The 22,707-nt window shown below is 36.9% G+C and overlaps 1 protein-coding gene across 10 annotated transcripts in view; it reads right to left on the minus strand.

The window, feature by feature from the left end:
- MYO3A (myosin IIIA) overlaps positions 1–22,707 on the minus strand; it is a 262,251-nt gene that overhangs the window by 63,429 nt on the left and 176,115 nt on the right. For all 10 annotated transcript variants that reach the window (XR_004177076.1, XM_031652455.1, XM_031652451.1 and 7 more), the window contains 3 exons: positions 19,146–19,356; positions 15,936–16,083; positions 761–914 (listed from right to left, as the gene is read on the minus strand). Coding sequence is in view for 9 of the 10 variants with exons in the window: in XM_031652455.1 (XP_031508315.1) it covers positions 761–914; positions 15,936–16,083; positions 19,146–19,356 (513 nt within the window). In the remaining variant the exon portion in view is untranslated. The remainder of the gene's footprint in view (positions 1–760; positions 915–15,935; positions 16,084–19,145; positions 19,357–22,707) is intronic.

The following is a 22,707-nucleotide window of genomic DNA, read 5'->3' on the forward strand; positions in this document are numbered from 1 at the left end:
CCCAAAGTAAATGACAGAAAGATGTGAATCCACATTTTCTGCAAGTATTTCTCATACAGAATAAATACCTCTTATAATCAGGGAATACAATGTTCTGCGTTTAAAACATTTTTTTTCAGATATCTGAAGAATCTAAAGTTTTTTTTTTTTTTTTTTTTTTTAAATTTAAGGAGTAAGACACTTTCATTTTAACCAGCTTGAATGGTGATCTTTTAAAATGTATTATACACATCTCTGCCTTCTCAGACACAAAAAATAGATTTAATCTTACTGTGATGACTTAGGATTATCATGAACATTTATTAATGTACGGTAACTTAGAGGTTATTAAGTATTTGAAGCGATTTGCCTCTATTAAATAAATGAATAGAACAGAACATCACAGATTAATTTATTTCCTACCTGTTAACTATCTCTTTTCAATTCCAGAGCTATCCTTCTGCCCTGCTCACTAATTTCTAATTTTGGGCTGGAAAATTTCTAAGGTCATTTATAACCTGTGATTCTATGGTTGAACTTCACCATAAAATAAGCAGAAGTCCAATATTTAAACTTGCTTAACTTATCACTAAATATTTTACCCTATCATAAACATGCACTGGTCCAGGTATTAAATCCAAAGGCTCTTCTTTAAAGTCAAATATGCAGGCTTTACGACAGCTATTTTCTCCCAGATAATTTAAAGCCATTTAAAAATATCATTCAGAATGACATGACTCTATTCATAAAACCATGCAGACACACTGGACTGAAAACTCACCTACAAGAGTCTGGTCAGTGGCCTTGGGAAATCTACTTTCTTCATCAAGTAGGGAAAGTAAACCCATTGGCTTTTGCAGAAACATATCTAAAAGGGGCCGGTTATCCTCATATTCAATAACTCTAGCATCCACATCTTCATTTAGGTATTCATTCTATAACAAAGACAAAACTACTTAAAACTGTGAATAATATATAGCTTGATAGTAATTACCTAAAATTTTACTTTACACATATTAAAATAAATTGCTCCCTTTGACGTTGTTTTTTTTTTTTTTTTTTTAACGGAGTCTCGCTCTGTCGTCCAGGCTAGAGTGTATTGGCATGATCTAGGCTCACTGCAACCTCTGCCTCCCATGTTCAAGCAATTCTCCTGCCTCAGCTTCCTGAGTAGCTGGGATTACAGGTGCGCACCACTACGCCCGGCTAATTTTTGTGTTTTTAGTAGAGATGGGGTTTCACCATGATGGCCAGGCTGGTCTCAAACTCCTGACCTCAAGTGATCCACCCGCCTCGACCTCCCAAAGTGCTGGGATTACAGGCATCAGCCACCGTGCCCAGCCTGAACTTGCTCTTAAACTGAGAGTATCATTTTATTTTTCTCTCCACAGAGCTGCTTGTTCCTTAAAGTCAGAACTGATTATACTCAGGGTAGTAATAACAGAAGCTCTAGTCTCCATACTAGAATTATGGACATCCTAAGTTTTCAAGATGTAGGAAAATATGTTGTTAATGAGAAGTAACAAAATTATGTTCCAGACTTTACAGAATATTTAACTAGATACATCTTAGAGGTCTACTTCCCCCACTGAATCTCTCAAGCACATGTATATAACTTTTCAATCATAATTCCAGCAGACAGCAGAGGGTTATAGAAACAACCAGTGGATTGAGTACCAAAGACACATAGTTTCATCTCTGGGCTCTGCCACTTGACTAGCCACAAAATCCTTTGGAATTTCCTTACTCTATAAACATCTATTTTCTAATCTATTAAATGGGGGTAACAAACCCCATTTTACAAAGTAATAACATATGGCATATTAATAATAATTTGCTGTTGAGTATAGTGTAATATAAGATGTGTATAAGAGAAACAATGAACCACAGATAATTACTGTAGGGGTAAGGTACCAGCACAGCATAGGTACCCATGATCTACTTTACAAAAGGGACATGAAGGCTTGTGCCCAGTCGGCTTCTATGACTCTATCTTCAGTGCTGAAGTCTGTCAGAGAGAGTACATGCGTGACCTCTGAACTATGACATGCAGCCATGCTTGCATGTGGGGGAGTCACCGCTTCTCAGACGATAAGCAACCATTCCTGGTAAGTGTATGAATCAATCACTGACGCGGGTGGAACACTCTGTGACATTCCCATGTTTAAATTACAGACCATTTTCATTGTTATTTTAATATATGCTTTAATTCATTGAATACCGAAGGCACTATAGTGGGTGACAGAGAAGTTTAAAACGAGCTCCTGGCCCTCCACAGAGTTCAAATATAATTCGAGTAATAATGCAAGGTAACATATGATGGATAATTACGATGTATAATGTACTACAATAGTAAAGAGAAAGAAAAATTTCTGGGAACATCTGCAATGTAGCCAGTGGACATTTTGATAAGCTAGAGCTTTTAATCACTATGGTAGGGGCCTTATGAAGCTGAAATTTCATTTCAAAGGTGTCACCAGGAAAAATAAATGTATATTTTTAAATAAAGTGAAATCTAATTCACAAAAATGAGAAGAATAGATGGTCTAAAAGGTGGAGAACCTAAAAGGCATTTAGCTTATCCAGTATATGAAAATGAAAACGATGACTTGAAGTTTCACAGCTTTTGTATTTGAAGGTAACCTTGGGAGAAGTGAGTAGACCTAGAATTATTTTACTGTTAGACACATCATGCTCACAGCATATTATAGTTTAAATGGCAACTGCAAAGTTCAAAACAACTTTTGTCTGTTTTATATAGAAAGTACACGAGGTTAAGGTCTAAACTAATGCATTTGTCATTTCTATTTGCCTGTGTCAAAATCCACTGATTGTTTCTGTGGCGGGTCACACAGAGCAGAGATGAGTGGCGTGGAAAACAATGGGCTCCCCTTCAAGACACTTGTTAGTATTAGGAACTTCAGGCAAACCAAGGCAGAAAAAAACGCTATTACTCAGAATTTATAAAATACTTTTAGCAACATTATAATGCCTAAAATAATTATGTATTATATAGCAGTTATGATCACAAAATGCTTAGTTGTTTTCAAGCATATGTGGAGAAACAAAGCTCCTATTTCTTCAGAAAGTCCTCTGTTCTGCCCTGTACATTAAAAATATATTTAGGGACCGTGAGCACGGTGGCTCATGCCTGTAATCCCAGCACTTTGGGAGGCTTAGGTGGGCGGATCATGAAGTCAGGAGATCGAGACCATCCTGGCTAACACATGGAAACCCTGTCTCTACTAAAAATACAAAACATTAGCCAGGTGTGGTGGCGGGTGCCTGGAGCCCCAGCTAGTCAGGAGGCTGAGGCAGGAGAATGGCGTGAACCCGGGAGGCGGAGGTTGCAGTGAGCTGAGATCGCGCCACTGCACTCCAGCCTGGGCTACAGAGTGAGACTTCGTCTCAGAAAACAAAAAACAAAAAACAAACAAACAAACAAATATACATTTAAAGCAGAAGGCGAGCAGAGTTATTAACTGTGTTAAAGCTGAAGTGTTTAGTCAATATAATTCCTACTCTCTTCAGACTGTCTGAGTTCCCTTTTGAAAATAGGTGATTATATATCTATTTTCTTCAGGAAAATCAGAAGATTTAGATGTTAGGAAATCTTAGGAAATCCCACACCTGGGTAAAGTTGTCCCTTGTTTTTCTTCTTCTTCTTCTTCTTCTTATTTTTTTGAGACAGAGTCTTGCTCTGTCACGCAGGCTGGAATGCAGTGGCACTATCTTAGCTCATTGCAACTTCCACCTCCTGGGTTCAAGTAATTCTACCTGCCTCAGCCTCCCGAGTAGCTGGGATTACAGGCATCTGCCACCATGTCCAGCTAATTCTTTTATTTTTAGTAGAGACGGGGTTTCACCATATTGGCCAGGCTGGTCTTGAACTCCTGACCTCAAGTGATCCATCTGCCTCAGGCTCCCAAAGTGCTGGGATTACAGGCATAAGACACTGTGCCCAACCTCTCCCTTGTTTTTCATTGAATTTTGAGTCTGAGTCATGAAGCGGCACAATGGCAGGAAAGCCCATAAAAGGTGCACCTCTCCAGCTACGTCCTAAACAACAAACTTAAATATTTAGGGCCAAAGGGCCATTCCAGGAGAGATTCAAGATGACTACATTGAGCCCTCAGACTTGCACAGCAGCATGGAAGGGTGGTCACCATGGGCTGAGAGAGGCTGCAAGCGTCCACAAGGCTTATAAATCAGGTGCAAATTTAAGTACAGATTACTCAGCACAGATGAGTAATACAATGAAGGTTCACTTTCATCATTTGGGTCTCACCTCCTCAGAGAGACCTTCCTTCATTTTCCTAATTCAGCAATTTTCCTTCCTTAACTGGTCACTCTCCATGCACTCTACCACGCTCTGGGGTACCTTTTTGTACATCAGGCTTTTCTGTATTTTCTATTACATCTTAAAACTTAGTAGATGATCACATGGTATGAACATTTTACAGGCTTCTGAAACGTGTTTGTAGATTGATTTTTTTTTTTTTTTTAAAAGACAGTCTGTTGCCCAGGCTGGTGTGTGGCAGCATGATCTCAGCTCACTGCAACCTCTGCCTCCTAGGTTCAAGTGATTCTCCTGCCTCGGCCTCTAGAGTAGCTGGGATTATAAGCGTGCACTGCCACGCCTGGCTAATTTTTGTATTTTTAGTAAAGTCGGGTTTTGCCATGTTGGCCAGGCTGGTCTCAAACTCCTGACCTCAAATGAATCCCCCACTGCACCCCAACCTTGGCCTCCCAAAGTGCTGGGATGACAGGCATGAGCCACTGCTCCTGGCTGTAGATTGATTTTTTGAAAGCTTGCAGAAACTGCACTGTAATCATAAACACTTCTAACTTGCTGCATCCTCACAAGCAATGAATATTTTCATTGAAATATTTTTAATCCTTTGGGAGGCTGAGGCGGGCAGATCACCTGAGCTCAGGAGTTCAAGACCAGCCTGACCAACATGGAGAAACTCCATCTCTACTAAAAATACAAAATTAGCTGGATGTAGTGGTTCATACCTGTAATCCCAGCTACTTGGGAGGCTGAGGCAAGAGAATCACTTGAACCCAGGAGTTGGAGGTTGCAGTGAGGCGAGATCATGCCATTCATTGCACTCCAGCCTGGGCAACAAGCGTGAAACTCTGTCTCAAAATATATATATTTTTAAAATCTATTTTTGATGGGGAAAATGGTAGCCTATTGTTGTATTTGCATTTCTTTGATTATGTATTTACTTAAGAGGATAGATTTTAGGAGAAATAAAGTAGATACATGCTTAGCACATAGTACATACTTAATGTCTATCAACCATTATTAGGAGTATTATTGTTTTGAAACTAGATAATAAGAAACATGACATGTTTTGGACTCAGAGGCTTCCTTACAGCATCAGTTGTTATGATGCTGCTGAAGATTTGTGAAGCTAGCAATCAGACAGAGTTAAATGAAGGGAAAGTCTCCTGGACTTCCTTGAAAACATCCTTGGTGTCAGGTTGATGTTTGCTCCCTGGTCTTTCCCATTTGCTTCTGTGTGTCCTCTTGGTCCTGTGACTACATTCTACAGGAATCCATTCATGAAGCTGGCATTTGAGTGACTTTCCTGGGGAAATCATCCTCTTTAGTGTTGATCTCAGTGGACTGACTTGACAAGGGCAGTCACAACATCAGCTGTGGTTTCTGCAGCCCTTGCCTGGAGGTCTAGACCCCTTCCTTGTCAGCTTGCTCACACTGCTTCTATTGCTCTTGCATTGCCTCTCTGTGGCACACAAAGTAAGACTTCTCTTGCCTTTCAATAATATGAGTAATTTTGAAGAAAAATGTAAGCCCCAAGCTTGAAAATTTTTCCTTCTGTCACCATGATGATGATATTATTATCATAACATAATCTTATCAGCAGGTTCTTGAGATATGACAAGCTACAGTCTTCAAGTATTCCTTAGAATTCGACTTTAAACAGAATTCTAGAACATTGTTAGAAGTCAGATCTCTAATAATAAAAAATGCAGTTGGAAGACCTAAATGAGGTACCATTCGTTGGGAAGATGGACTTGAATAATGGTGAACTATCGGGGGAACCTGCCCCCAGTATTTCAACGTAGGTTCTTTCTATTTTCCATAAGTGTTGGCTGGCTGAGAAATAAAGAGAAAGAGTACAAAGAGAGGAATTTTACAGCTGGGCTGTCAGGGGTGACATCACATATCAGTAGGACCGTGAACATATCAGGATGCCCACCTGAGCCTTAAAGCCAGCAAGTTTTATTAAGGATTTCAAAAAGGGAGGGGGTGCAAGAACAGGGATTAGGTCACAAAGATCACACGCTTCAAAGGGCAAAAAGGAGAACAAAGATAACATGCTTCTGAGGAAACAGGACAAGGGCAAAATCAGAAACTCCTGATAGGCATCCAACAAAGATCACAAGGCAAAGGGCAAAAGCAGAATTAGTGATAAGGGTCTATGTTCAGTGGGGCACGTATTGTCTTGATAAACATCTTAAACAGCGGAAAACAGGGTTCGAGAGCAGAGAACCAGTCTGACCTCAAATTTATCAGGGCGGGGTTTTTCCCCACCCTAGTAAGCCTGAGGGTACTCTAAGAGACCAGGGCATACCTCAGTCCTTATCTCAACCGCATAGGACAGACATTCCCAGAGCAGCCATTTATAGACCTCCCCCCAGGAATGAATTCCTTTCCCAGAGTATTAATCCTTGCTAGGAAAAGATATCTTTTTAGCGATATCTTCCCTACTTGCACGTCCGTTTATAGGCTCTCTACAAGAAGAAAAATATGGCTCTTTTTGTCTGACCCTGCAGGCAGTCAGACCTTATGGTTGTCTTCCTTTGTTCCCTAAAATCGCTGTTACTCTGTTCTTTTTCAAGGTGCACTGATTTAATATTGTTCAAACACACATTTTACAATCAATTTGTATAGTTAACACAATGATCACAGTGGTCCTGAGGTGACATGCATCCTTAGCTTATGAAGATAACAGGATTAAGAGATTAAAGTAAGACAGGCATAAGAAATTATGAAAGTATTATTTGGGAACTGGTAAATGTCCATGAAATTTTCACAATTTATGTTCCTCTGCCATGGCTCCAGCCAGTCCCTCCATTCGAGGTCCCTGACTTCCTGCAACAGTGAACTATTTCAAATCTTTCTGTTTCCTTAGTTGAAGTTCTGAAATTACCCAGGTCTGGGATAATTTAAAATATAGAATAACCTATATTTCTAGTTCACAAATAACTTTAGCACTCAAAAATGAATATTTATTGCCCTTCCATGTACTACCTAAATCTTTAAGAATCAACAATAATTTTATTTTTTTATGTAGTCTCATCACCTACATTAGTACACACCAGACCAATCAACCTGTACTTACTGTGTGGGTCTTTTTTTTTTTTTTTTTTTTTTTTTTGAGATGGAGTCTTGCTCCATGGCCCAGGCTGGAGTGCAGTGGCACGAATCCCACTTACTGCAAACTTTGCCTCCTGGGTTCAAGCAATTCTCATGCCTCAGCCTCCTGAGTAGCTGGGTACAGGCACATGCTGCCATGCCCCATTAATTTTTGTATTTTTAGTAGAGATGGAGTTTCACCACATTGGCCAGGCTGGTCTCAAACTCCCGGCCTCAAGTGATTCTGTGGACCTTGGCCTCCCAAAGTGCTGGCATTACAGGCACGAGCCACCATGCCCAGCCAATCTGTACTTAATGTGTTTTTATTTCTTAGCACCAATCCGGATAGCAGTAGATGAACACTGCCTAAGTAGGCTGACTACATCCTCATGTAAACAATAGATGGTTCTGGAATAGTCTTCTCCCCACTCCCCCTGACACACCACCTCATCATTTTACTATAGGAGAACACTTTCTACTACCTTCTGATAGTTTTATGTAAGCCCAAAGTTTTAAAAAGATTCTTCCAAAGTCACCAATTGAAGTGATTTGAGTACTTTGGCTCGTGACATCTTTCTTTTATAAAAGGCTAGCACATGCAGTGACAGGGAACACTTAGTTATTTCACAGAACTTACACCTGGGGAACAATGTCATAGCCTTCTCCAATAGATAAGTTCATCATTTGACACTGCTCCGCAGTTGTAGATATTCCAGAATGGGGAAATGTTAATAGCTGGTATATATGACCCTCAATATTCTCCTGTATTTCTTGTTTTCAAGTCATAAATCAGTATCTCTTTTATTTTTATAAGTTTAGTCCACTTTTTTATGGTCCTAGCCATTTTAGATCATGGGAGGAAGAATGAGATTCATATCATGAGATGGCACTGGTAATTCACCTGGGGTTTGTGATGCTGTCTTTGTACAGATCACTGCAGAGGATGTGATATACTCAAATTCCAGAAATGTTCGAGGAGTGCCTACTCTGTGTGTGGTTAGGGGTAGGTGGGGCTGCAGAAGGTAGAATTTAAAGATCAGAAAGATAGAGTTTCTTTTCTTTTCTTTTCTTTTCTTTTGAGATGGAGTTTTGCTCTTTCACCCAGGCTGGAGTGAAGTGGACCCGATCTCAGCTCACTGCAACCTCCGGCCCCCAGATTCAAGTGATTCTGCTGCCTCAGCCTCCCGAGTAGCTGGGATTCTAGACACCCACCACCATACCTGGCCAATTTTTGTATTTCTAGTAGAGATGAGGTGTCGCCATGTTGGCCAGGCTGGTCTCGAACTCCTGACCTCAGGTGATCCACCCTCCTCAGCCTCCCGAAGTGCTGGGATTACAAGTGTGAGCCAGTGTGCCCGGTTGAGTTTCTGTTCTTTAGGGCGTGGCAAAGATGCTCTCTGCCTTTCCATTCCAACCCTAAAATCATGTCTGAGATTTCTTTGCTTGTGGCTGTATTCTCCTTTCCAGTTATTCCACCTTCTAGTTCTAGTTCCTTCCTGTGAGGGGTCTCCAGCTGTCATAACCCTTGCTGGCCTCTGCTGCCAGTCTCAGTGCTCCCTGGGATTTCCTACCTTCTTCTATCCTGCCTTATGTTGATTCTCCTTGGCTTTTCATGTTAAGACTGACCTATGCTTCTTTTCTTTCCTTCTTTCTGATCCAATATGAATAATCTAATAATTAAATGATTAATAATTTGTGATTTAATAGTAACCTAATAATTAGTAATCTAATAGATTATTCCAGTAAAGTAATCTTCTATGCAGAAGAAAAGGGTGCTCTTATCTATTTAGAAAGAAAGAAAAGAAGGAAAGAGCACCTTTTTCTTCTGCACAGGAGATTACTAGATCCCTGGTCCTTGCTTACTTATTTGTTCATGAGAAAAACCATGGATAGCTGTCAGAAGCCCCTTACTTTGGTCCTGGTTTCATTTCACTGTCCTATAACCTTGGGCAAATCACAGTTGAAGAGAAGGAGTCATTTTAATCAATGAAATATAGATAATCTATTTAGGTTTCTTCTAGTTCTAATATTTCAGAATGCACAACTGCTTGGATATGTTATGAAACTCAATGAATAAACGTGGTTAAGACTGTGGACAGAATGTTTGCAACAGGAAAGAAGCTACATAGACACATGTAGTCCCTGAAGTCTGTATTATAGTAAAAGAACTCCTACTCACCACTGCTCAAATGAGTGTGCCTATTCATGAAAACATTGCCCATGGTAGAGAGAAACCATTGAGAAGAAGTTGCTTATTCTAACCATTGACAAAAATCCTCCTTTATCAAACAGAAAGATTTTAAAGCTTGAAAATCTAAGATTTCTATAAGGGTGCTACCAGAACTCAGGATGAACTGAGTATGTTTTATGTTTATTACAGAGGAAAAAAAAACTTTTGCCACTTTTCATTTTGAAATAATTTAAAACTTACAGCAAATTTCAAGAATAGTACAAAGAACTCCTGTGTACCCTTTACATGGTGGTTATTCCATAATTGTTAACACATCATCATGTTTGATTTTTCATTCTCTTTTTCTATATACACATATTTTTAATAACACTTTAATGAAATAACTATTTTTTTAAATTCTAAAAAATGGTGATAATATATGTCCTGTAAAAATGTGAACTCATTATAAAATAAGATTTATGATTTGAAATCTATTTCTTCCTGCATTTTCTATTCAAAGCTGATATTGATGATCCTGTTAGTTTTTATGTTAATGTTAATAGCAAGTCGCAGAGAATGCTGGCCATCATTAACTTGAGATGACACAAGTCATAATTCAGAATTTGACAAATAACCTAATGAGAAAGTATTTTGGAAATTCCTAATAAAATATTCATGCTTTATTTTACATATATTTTATTAAAATTTGAAGAGATGAGTTTTAGAATATTTCTCCCTTAGCAGCTTCCTTATTCAGAAAAATATATACTAATGCATGCTAAGATGAAAATTCCAATTTAGTCACTTTTTGTATATGATACCTGTTTCTCAAAACCATTTAAGAGATGTAAAGGATTTTACAGATTTATATTGTATTAATAGGTATCAGCTTAGAATAAGGAGGCATTCGGATCAGAAATTAAGAAATACAGTGTTCTATATATTAGGATCTCTTTCACCTTAAACTATTTTTCCATTACTGTCATGTTTAAATCTTTACCAAAAAACTGTATTTTGGTTTGTCAACAGTATGCTCTAATCTCACATGTAGAAAATGACAATACTATCATATGGATCTAGGCTTCGAACTATGTATTTCACTGAGAATTACTTTTTATCAAAAATTCTAAAAATTTAGCCAGGCATGGTGGTACACGCCAGTAGCCCCAACTACTCAGGAGGCCAAGGTAGGAGGATGACTTGAACTCAGGAGTTCGATACTACAGTGAGTCTTGATTGTGCCACTGCACTCCAGTTTGGGCGGCGGGGCAAGACCCCAACTCAGAAAAGGAAAAAAAAAAAAAACTTTTAAGAATATCATTAAATTATCAAAATAAGTACCACAAATCCCCACATCACATTAAGGGTGTCGACCAAGCTTCACCAATGAAAGAGAAACAGACTAAGTGTGCTACGCAGCTGCTTAGCAGGGATGAGGAACACAGAGCCGGAGAGGCCGTCTGTGAAGCCAGAGGGAAAGAAGAGCAACAGGTCCACAGGCCAGAGTTGCTGCCAGGGCCCCGACACACCTCCAAACACCCAACCACGTGGACATCAGCTGCCATCTTCAGTGTGTGAAACTTTTAAGGAATATTTAAATGTGGTCTCAGACAATAACCTAACACTTGGTCAAGCACTTAAAAAGGAAGATTTGTTGTATTAAAGGCTTCTCAAATGTATTTGGCTGCTTTGACGTTTAAAGGAAATGCTGATTACTTGGAGAGCTAAAATGGGACAAATGTTACCATTTACACACATATGACTTAATAAGCAAGAAAGTTGGACTTAGACTTCACACTTTTGAGCAAAACAATGGGAAGACCCTGATAAGGGTTTGTTTTTAATTGTCCACACATTTTTAAAAATCAGATGACTGGTTATTTTTACTTTATAATGTAAAAAGTTTTGAAAATGTAGGTATTTTATATTAAGTGAATTTTTATTCTTTGTAATTGCCACAAATTATGGGTTGGAGCCCCACATTTAAAATCTCAAACACTGTAAACTTTAGGATGTGAACAGCTGGAGATGACAGTCATACACATTACTTTCTGCAAGAGAAGCCAGAGCCATAACTGCAGTTACTGTTTCCACTATGCGCTGTAAATAGTCTCCTGCTTCTAAAACGATTTCTGACATTCAGTTCTAAACCCACGGGTGCATTTCTAAATGATGCCTGTAAAAGCTCATCCTTCTACAGAAATAAATAGTAATAGCTCATTTTAAAAACAAACTTTAGTTCAGTTAATAGTCAGATGTGCTGCTCTAATGGGTGAAGAAAGCTCATCCAAAATACAAATAGGCACATATAAATAAGCGGAGTGAATCTTCAGGATTCTAGAACAATACTCTGTAGCGTCATACACATGTTTTAGGTGCTCACTGGCCCTTAAGAACAATGGCATTTGTTCCAATTCAAAGTCATGCCCAGGATTGACCAGTCCTCTGTGTGTGCTCTCCTTGATGTGAAGTGTAAACTTCTAGGGAGCAGGGATCATTTCTTTTGTATGTTCTATACCACAATGATGATACCACAGTGCAAAATGAAGACAAAGGGCAAAAACCACCACTATAGCAGCAGCATGAGAATACTTTTGATAAGGTATGTACATTTCTCATGTGGGATTCTAATATGAGGTAGATGATTCCAGAGAACTTCAGTCCTTATATCACAGTTTGATTACTGTTGAGCTCCCTTTCCCCTGAAGAAAACCAGAAAACAAACAAAACCGAAACCTTGGCTTTATATTTATCGTGGAAATTCAGTGTGAAGGCTATTGTGAGAAACATGCTTTCCTTCTTGGAAATGGGATAACTGCCATTTGAGATGCAAACTAAAAGCCTCTCAGAAAATGGAAGTTGACAATGTATGACACAATAATGGTGTACGAATGTAATAGCAAAGGCTGATATATGAATACTATATTCATGGAATTGACACAATTGAGAGTAAATTATATACTTTTCAGCTGCAACTCATTTAGAAGAGTTTGAGTCTTAAATTTTAAAATAATTACAGCTCTACTTCTTGGCTGATCATCTTCTATTTGCAGGATGGGAACACAGATTACCATCTAATTTTCAAACTATTGTTTTCAGATACAAATAGTATCTTTAGATTTTATTAAAATAAATATACATAAAATTATTCTTCTAGTACTGGGAAACTGTAAAAGCTTCAAATACTATGAAATATCAAACTCCAGAAAAAGTTTAGGAGCTACATATTTTACACATAGAAAAATAATGCTTCTATACACAAGCTCTCTTAACATTCTAAATATCTAGATAATAAGGAAAATAAAGGGATGCAAATTGGATGCTCCAGGTGGTTATTAAGAGATTCTGAGGCATATAGTAACTGTCCATAGGAAAGTAGGTTATGAAGAGAAAGGAGGTATAGCTGCCAGTGAGTGGATAACAGAAATTCCTGGAATTAGGAAAATGTTTCAAAAGTAATACAAACAGTTGGAAACAACTCCAAGAAACATAAAACTATCTACTCTGCATGCTATAGATTAGGTCACCATTATAAATTCTTTCACTAAAAATATTTAATTGTAGTTTATTGATCTTTTTCTAATGGAAGGCAACGTGAAAATGATATTCAAAATACCTTTGTAAATAGCTTTGCTGGAGTGTCCCACTCTCTATTATGAATACACTGAAATTGGACTAAATAGGAAAACACTTTCAGCAGACTGTTACTTATGTTCTAGTGTTGTAGAACTGTCAATAAAAATAATGTTTATTGGTTTAAGTAAGAACAGAAGTGCTTCACCTGTAAAGGTGCTGCCCAAGGCTTGTGCTGAGATCTGGCCAGATCATTTGTACATCTCATGAAAGTGAGAACACTATTTCTTTCTGATAGGCAATAATGGCTCTATTAAACCAAGGAGCTCTCAGTTAGGTCAAATCTGTGATTATATTCTACCAAAAAGTGTAGACCATGACTTTAATTCAAGATTTAATAGCAGTTTCTCATTTACAGAAATTAGTGTAAGTGTGCTCTGTGTCTGTGATAGTTAATACATATAGTTAGTTAGCTTTTCTCAGTTACATTTTCAGCCTTCACCTGGGTGTTAGAAAGAAAAAACATGTACACTCACCTGTTAAAATCAAGAGAGTCATTGACTAATTCTGTATCTTCTGGATAACACATTCATCAATCTGATCATACTCAACTGCCAATGTCTACTTCATAAAATTACGAAGCAGAAATTCCTAGGTAGTTACTCTAGGAAGTCACCTGAAAATACTGGAAATTGTTTTAGTTCCTCAAAGTGGTTTGTATAATCCTGGATTCTAGTTGAATTTTTTTATTTTGTTGGGGGAAATTTTGAGTTTGTTTTATTTTGAAATCCTCTCAAGAATATCTTAAAGGGCTTTATAGAATAATTGTTTAACAAGCCCACAGACAAAAGAATTAAGAGCATTGGGATCATGAATGAAATTCAAGGCTAGCAATCAAAGCAACTTGTAGGCCAGGCTTGGTGGCTCACACCTGTAATCCCAAAACTTTGGGAGGCTGAGACAGGCAGATTGTTTGAGCTCAGGAGTTCAAGACCACTCTGGCCAAAACAGTGAAATCCCGTCTCCATGAAAAAAATGCAAAGATTAGCCAGGTGTGGTGGTGCATGACTGTGGTCCCAGCTACTTGGGAGGCTGAGGCAGGAGGATTGCTTGAGCCCAGGAGGCGGAGGCTGCAGTCAGCTGATACTGCCCCACTGCACTCCAGCCTGGGTGACAGAATGAGACTCAGTATCAAAAAAAAAAAAAAAAAAAAAAAAGCAATTTGTAAACTGTAACATTTTATAAAAAGTGAAAAGCAATAATTATTGAAATAGCTGTACCTTGGTTAAGGCTAAAACCAGAGTCTACCCAACCAAAAAAAAAAAAACAACAGAGGTCTTCCAATGCAAGTCAGTAACTCATCAGATGAGCAATGCATGGGGATGCACCTGGTCCCATAAAGCTGGCAGTTCTGATAGATCATATCAAAAAGTTCAAACCAAAAATTTTGTACTTGTTTTGGTCGCTGGCTCAAATGGATGCTGTGAGTATTGTGAAGCATTAAAGCAGGGCAACATTAGTTTAATTAATATTCATTGAGCACTTGCTACACGTCAGCCTCTAAAAAGACAAAAAGAATTAAGACACAATATATAACCTAAAGGAGTTTACAGCCTAGTGAGAAAGACAAAAATGAACTAATGACTGATGAGATGAGGAAGGGCTATTCCAGGGGAGTCGGGAGGTCAGAGCCAGATACGCCTCAGTGTACCAGATGGGGAAGGAAGAAACGCAATGCAGTGAGTGCTGAACATGCTTTCAAGGAGCTTGGCTGTGAGGGGAAGAGAGAGGACCATGCTACAGAGATAAGCAGAGTGTAAAAGGGTTTTGTTTTTTATTCTGTTTGCTTTTAAGATTTTAAAGAGATTTCTTCACATATCTAGGCTATGGGAGGGCACCGATGGAGAGGAGTAGAGAAGGAGACAAGAAGAGGGAGACAGGGAGAGGGAATTAATATCTGATGGAACATTCTGGGATAGATGAAAGAGAGCTGAACAACTAGATACGGTCTTAAATTTATGTCTTCTTTTGGCTTAAGAAATGTCAAAATTGCAATGTTTTATTTTGTGACCACAGTTTTCAAAATGTAATTCCAAAATAAATTCTTAAGAAGCCTAAATATTTTGAATAAAATGAAGTTCATGTACCTCTAATTTAAATGCAAAACAATATAATATTATTTGAAGGAGACAAATGACATACTGGATGATATTAAATACGACTCTTTTAGACTTCATAAAATAATTAAAATACTCTTAGTATTACAGTTCATCAAATGTGATTTAAGTAAGTCTGATTTTTCTCTACGGAGGAATATTTTTTTGAAGCTGATTCATAAATTACACATTGTACCCTGTACAAAATTATCATTTCATGGCATTTGCATCAAACCTATTTTCTTATGTTCTGTTGCCTAGCTACTGGAATTCTGAAGTTTAATGGCTTTTAGATGGATATTGAAATTTTAAACAGAATTTCAGCTTATGTAGTCTACAGAAAGAAAAACTGTTGGACATATCTGTTTACTTAAATTTTCAAAGGAAATTTCTTTGTTTACAAAGGCTCAGAATTGTAAGTTTTGGAGAAGAGTGTACCGATTATCAATGGAGGACATTTAACATCACATATGAAGTCACACTAAATTCATGCCAGTTTTTTTGTTTTTATTTGTTTTTACTATGGACGTGGAGATAAAATCTTTTCTTTGTCTTTCTAAAATGTTTAAGGCTTTAAGTCTATGGTTAAGGTCCTGCTTCATTTGTACAAGTCTGCTTATAATACACACATGCATGCATCTTTATAGTAAGTACTTAGACTTACCTGTTCCCATGCAAACACATGTTGATTATAATAATACTGAATTTGTTCATTTGCAATGTTAATGCACAGCTGCTCGAAGGAATTTTTTTTGAAATTTTCAAAGCCAAATATATCAAGAATGCCAATGCTCAGCTCATCACCATTCCCACTAGAAGAATTGAAGAGGCATTATTTTGAGTTATTTCCTGAAGAGGTAATGTAAAACAGGGAATCTTAGAGTTACCATTTGTGATTGAGCTAAGAAACTACTATAAGAACATACACTTAGAGTGAAACTTTCTTAACTGAAATAGTTTCTCTCCATAGCACATAAAGATAATGGCAGATATTGATTTTTATATGAAAATGGAACAGTATTTTCCTTGAACTATAGAAACTACTCTGATACTGTTATATACTGAAACAAAAGAAACTTTTTCTTCTCCTAAGAACAAAGTCACAGGCTTGAGTGAGTCAGGAATTACAAGAACAACCTGAGTAGCAATCAGAACACGGCAAAAACATATTCAATAAAAACTGTCCCAGAAAAGCAAAAGTTCTGTTAAAACGTATAGTTTTTCATTTTAGGAGAACAATTTTGAAAATCTTACTAAAAAGATCTTAATTATTTTAAAGAATTGTTATTGTTTTTGGATCATTTGCTCATAATTTTAAAATATAGAACAAATGGCAACCTGGAGAAAGATACAAATACATAGGGATTATTTTTACATTTAAATACTTTACAATTAGATTCTATTTTACAATTAAGTATTTCAAATACATTTTTTTTTTTACTATTGGTTAAAAGGTTTACTCCTCCCCAAAGAAATATATACATTGCAGAGTTATGTTGATGTGAATTTTTAAAAGAAAGTACAAAAGGTTCTCGTTGTGTTCATCATTTAGGTATTCATTTAGGTTACACTTAGTATTATGTAAAGGAGTGATTTGGAAATGACAGTCAGCAACTGCACACTGTGAGCTGAAGGATCCGCCCTACATTTGGAGGAAGCAACAGAATTCAAAATCCAGGCTGCAGAATACTTTAAATATGTGCTGGGATGGACAAAAGGAAAGCTATCTGAGTATATCTGAAAGTTCTTATTTTGAATAATAATTCTGTATTATTTTATGAGGCAAGATGTCTAGTTAAAACTTATGCTGGTTTAGTAAAGATTATTATCCTTTTACAATCTCTTTGCCCCACAGGATCCCACAGAGATAAATATTTAACTCACTGCATAAAAAAGTGTTAGAGCCAGGAGGGACCTTACAAATAATCCAGTTCAGAGATTCTTAAAGTAGGATCTGTTAATGGCTTTCAAGAGGACTGGAATCATAAGTGTGCAATATTTTCGTGGGGATATAGAAATACATCCAGTTTTTATTTTTAAGTGAAGGAAATAGGCAGTTTTCAAGACATTCTTAAAAGGCTCCAAGATACACCCAACAACTAAGACCACTGACTTGTCATTCAAGGCCTTGTTTTTTTTTTTTTTTGAGACAGAGTCTCGCTCTGTCGCCCAGGCTGGAGTGCAATGGCGCGATCTTGGCTCACTGTAAGCTCCGCCTCCCGGGTTCAAGCAATTCTCCTGCCTCAGCCTCTGGGGTAGTTGGGATTACCGGCACCCGCCACAATGCCCCGCTAATTTTTTTTTTGTATTTTTAGTAGAGATGGGGTTTCACCATGTTAGCCAGGATGGTCTCGATCTCCTGACCTTGTGATCTGCCCACCTCAGCCTCCCAAAGTGCTGGGATTAGAGGCGTGAGCCACCGCGCCAGGCTCAATGCCCTTATTTAACAGTTGAGGAGGGAAAGACCCAGACAAATGCAGTAAGTTGCCCAGTGTCCCATAACGAGTTAGTGGCAAAGCCCAGCATAAAACATATGCTGTTTAAAAACTTAGTGTACAACTTAACAAAGTTAAACTACATTATTTCAAATGGTCTCCCTTTAGTTTTTAAACTTTCTGTAAAAATTTTTAAAATCTAAGAGTTGGATGGTTTTCATTAGTGAATGGAAAGGAAAGTTGCCATTTAGTATGTTTAGTATATGTACATTTAGTACACAGGCTACAGTGGATATAGTAGATCCCCTTTCTGGGTAGGTACCATTTAGTGCCAAACATGCAGATGATAATTAACAAAATGAGGCCAAATCTCTAAATATCTTGCCTACATTTTCTGGAATATACAGATAATAAAAATCCCTGAATTTGTTCCATTTTCATATGAATGCTTGACATAATATAGATGACCGTACCAGAACATACAACCATTTTGACCATTACATCATAATGGGAAAATGGTATAGATAGTACCCAGGAGGTACAGAAGCAATTTTGAGAGACACAAAGTTAAGAACATGGAGAAATAATGGATAAGCTCTTAGACAGTTTAACTATACATAGTATTATGGTGTGGCATGTATTTTAGTGAAAAAAATAATGAATTGCATACTTGAAATGTGTATAAATGGTCTTTTATGCTTAGTAAGCAAGTGTGAATGAGGTGATCTTATGGTAGGCATCCATCTTGCTTTTCCACATGCAAAATGGCATTTATCACAGAACAAAGCTTTAGATGTAAGGATTTGTGTCCATGTATAAGCCCTGCCTATAGAGAGCACTCAATCAATGGTGGCTGTAATTATCTTGAAGAAGGAATGATCTAGACTTACAGTCAGATAACAATGCTTACATCATGGCTCTGCCATTTACTATTACCTACGTTTATCTAGTGCATTTCTGAACCAAATTTCATTGGAGTTACAGTGAGGCTATAATGGCATTACAGTGAGAGTTAAAATGTGAAAATAAAGTTTTCCTTTATCTTTAAGGTTTAATTTAAACCCCCAAAATAAAAACAAAGAACTGCTGAGCTGACATTTTATACAAGCATAAAATGGTATATGCTTCATGGTACAACTTCTAATTTAAAAAACCTATTAGTTGATAGTAAGATATCACATTTTAAAAATTCACTTTTTATTGTGTTATTTATGTTGCTACAGGTTTTATGTTGCAGCAGTTTAAAAGTGTTATAGTTAAGTGGCATTATGAGGTGGAACTACTAGGAAGTGAAGCTTATCTACTAAATTATAATTTTGATAATTTAATTATATCAATTGTAGAAACATCTTGAAAGAGATCTATACAAAACAATCAATTAGAAAATAGATTTACATCACCTGACATTTGGGAAAAAATGTTTCTTTAAAAATTTTTACCTTGGTGATGAGTCATGCTTCAACAAACTGTTAATGCAGTTGACTATCCAACTAAAGAGACGTCCATATAAGGTTTTAGCCATGGCATCCCTGACATCGGTAGCTTTTTCTACAGTATTGGGTCGTATAATTGTTTCTCCTCTAGTGACCACACAGTGGGAGGTGAGAGCTTCTTGTAGCTCATCTGCCTGAATACAAAGCAAAGAAGCACCTGAAAAACAAACAGATGCATTGTAGAAGAAATTATGGCAATGAGGTCACTCCCCCAAAATGAAAATGTCTTAATCTGCCTTCTTCAAATGACGTGAATTAAATGTGTGGAGATTATGTAACGTAAAAATATGATACTATTCAACATGAGTCCTATGTCTCTTCTTGATCACTTTTCTCAACTTTTCTCAGCTGGTTAAACTTAGGCTACTGCATGTTACAACACAACCCAAATCACACTGGCTGGCAGAGGAATACAGCTGCACAAGCAAGTGGTTGTTTATGTGATGTCAAACATACTTTCACTAAATTATGCTAAATAATTTTAAAATATAATGAATAGCTTTGGCATAATTTGGATATCATTATTAATACACATTTTAAAAATGTAGAAATTAATTGGAAGGTTACATAGACTTCAGGGGTATACCTCAATAAATGTATTTCAAGTACCTTCTGCAATACACAACAGAAAGAGCATAAACTTACCTTGACATTCATGTACTTATACTTGACATTCATGTACATATCATCCTACTTTTTAGTTTCATACTTCAATTACTAAATTATGTTAAAACTGGATGCTTGAACAAACATTTATTTGGCATTTAATGTTGATTACATTTCATGGGGAATTTAAAATTAATAACACTTTAACTCAGTGAACAAAACTCATTTTTGAATATAATAAACATCTTTAACCAAAATTATTACATGACAGATTGGCTAATTTTTCAAATCTGTTGTTCTTCTTTTAAAATATTTTGAACATTTTAAATTTAACCTTTAGCACTTGTGACAAGATGTTTCTTGGTTATGTGCTAAGATTGTTAAATCCTATATTTTTTCATATCGTGGAAGTACTATAGGCTCATTGCAGAAATTTTACCTTCTAAGTTAACATTCTGCATTTCTTTCCTTCCAGGCATATTTACTACCATTAGTCTGTACAAACATTTTATCTCATATAACATCTTATGCATTTCCCATTTTGTTCAATATTTTTTGTAAATATGCTTTAATTTGCACATAATATCCTGACAAATACAATAATATAGCAATAATTTTTAAATTGGCGGATGTTTAAATTGTTTCTCTATGTTCAAAATTGTAAAAAATGCCAGTATAGGCCAGCCGCAGTAGCTCACGCCTGTAATCCCAGCACTTTGGGAGGCCAAAGTGGGTGAATTACCTGAGGTCAGGAGTTTGAGACCAGCCAGGCTAATATGGTGAAATCCCATCTCTACTAAAAAAATACAAAAATTAGCCAGGCATGGTGGCACAGACCTGTAGTCCCAGCTACTCGGGAGGCTGAAGCGGGAGAATCGCTTCAAGCCAGGAGGCAGAGATTGCAGTGAGGAGAGATTGTGCCACTGCACTCCAACCTGGGAGACAGAGTGAGACTCCATCTCAAAAAAAAAAAAAAAAATGCCATCATAAATATTTTAAGCACAAATCTGTGTTCATATTTTGTACTATTTTCTTAGCATAGGGCAGCAATTTTTCAAAATATGTAAATATGTAAAAGTTTTTTTTTTTTTTTTGAGACATATTCTCACTCTGTCATCCAAGCTGGTGTGCTACAGCACAATTACGGCTCACTGCAGCATCACCTCCTGGACTCAAGAGATCCTCCTACCTCAGCCTCCCATGCAGCTGGGACCACAGGCGCATGACAACCTACCTGGCTAATTATTATTATTATCTGGTAGATGTAGTGTTTCACCATGTTGCCCAGGCTGGCCTTGAACTCCTGGGATCAAGAAAGTTTTTTGATATATACTATTTAACTGCTCTTCAAAAAGTCTGAACAAATTACACTCCTCTCAGCCAAATCAAACACCAATAATTTCAATTCAATTTCCTGGACATCAGGGACTATCATTTTTCTAAAATAGCCAATTTGATAGGAGAAAATGTTTTCTATTTATTTGTAATTGATTCCTAGTGAAGCTGAATACATTCTTCTTTCATATTTTTATTGGTAATTTGTGTTTCTTAGTTTGAAAATTGCAATATTTTCATTGATATGTTCATCTTTTCCTGATCAATTTATATGAGACTCTTCATAGCTTAAAGAAATGCTTTGATATATATGTTGTAAATATTTTCCCTCAGTTTCATTTGTACTGCAATTTTATTTATGTTTTTTTTCAGTATAAAAGTTTTAATTTTTATGTAGTCAAATATCCATTTTTTAAAGAAAATCATTTGTGCTTTTGATTTTCTACACATAAACTTCTTCAAGTCCTTTCTCCCCTCAAAATTATATAAATCAATTCCAGTCTCTTTTACGATTTTTTTGCATTTAAATGTGTGTATGTTTGGAATCCATTCTGGTATATAGTATATGAGAATGATTCAAATTCCTCCTCCCCAAAATGGTTAGCCAGTTCTCTACAATACTGATTCCCTAGTGATTTGTAAGGCCATTTTTGGTAATATACTTTGGATCTGTTCCTGAACAGTGTCTCCCACTGATCTGTGTGTCTATTTCTGTTCCTACATTGTTTATTTATTTGACATAGATTTATTGTCTACCACATGCTAGGCATTTTACCTGGGGATATATTGCTAAGTACAATACTTTCTAAACAAAGCACTAGTCTTGATGATCTTTATCCAGCAAGAATGGGAAGCCAATCAAGAAATTTAAGCAGGAAGAGAAAAGGAGAAGGAGGGGGAGGGGGAGAGGGAGGTGGAGGTGAAGACGGAGAGGGAAAGGGGGAGACTGAGAGAGCCCACTGATACATGGGTTATGTGGTTTCTGAAATAATCGTGGAGAATGACCTGGAAAAACTCAATTTTTTATGTGATATGAACAAATGGGAGGTCACTTGTTCAGGTGAGAGGTGATGTTGTTTTACATGAGAATGGCGACAATGATGATAAAGAGAAGTGGTCAGATTTGAGAGATATTTATGGGACAAAATGGTCAGAACCGATGCTTAATTGAAACAACGCTTTTGTAAAACCATATGGAAATGCAGCCTTGGTTTGGACATAATTCCTTATAACTTTTCATTAAAGCATTTTAATATAAATTAATAAAGTTTTAACTTTCCATGAGTGGTTATTCCAGAAAGTACGTTAATTAATTTCAATGATATTCATATTAATATCAACGTTTTGTAACCTATATGACTGTCTTCTCTTATGCAGAAATAGGTTCTCAATCATCAAAATCATTTTTTAGTATGGTTGTTTCTAGGTATACTCTTACCTACAATCTATCTCTATTGCAACTCATTCCACTGGCTGCTGCTAGTTCCTCTGAATATGATCAGATGTAAGATTTACAACTTATCAATGGAGTTGTAGGGTTATTCCTTCTACTTCTGATAAGTTAATA

The sequence above is a fragment of the Papio anubis genome, chromosome 11, assembly GCF_008728515.1.
Source record: "Papio anubis isolate 15944 chromosome 11, Panubis1.0, whole genome shotgun sequence".
NCBI classification, from domain to species: Eukaryota; Metazoa; Chordata; class Mammalia; order Primates; family Cercopithecidae; genus Papio; species Papio anubis.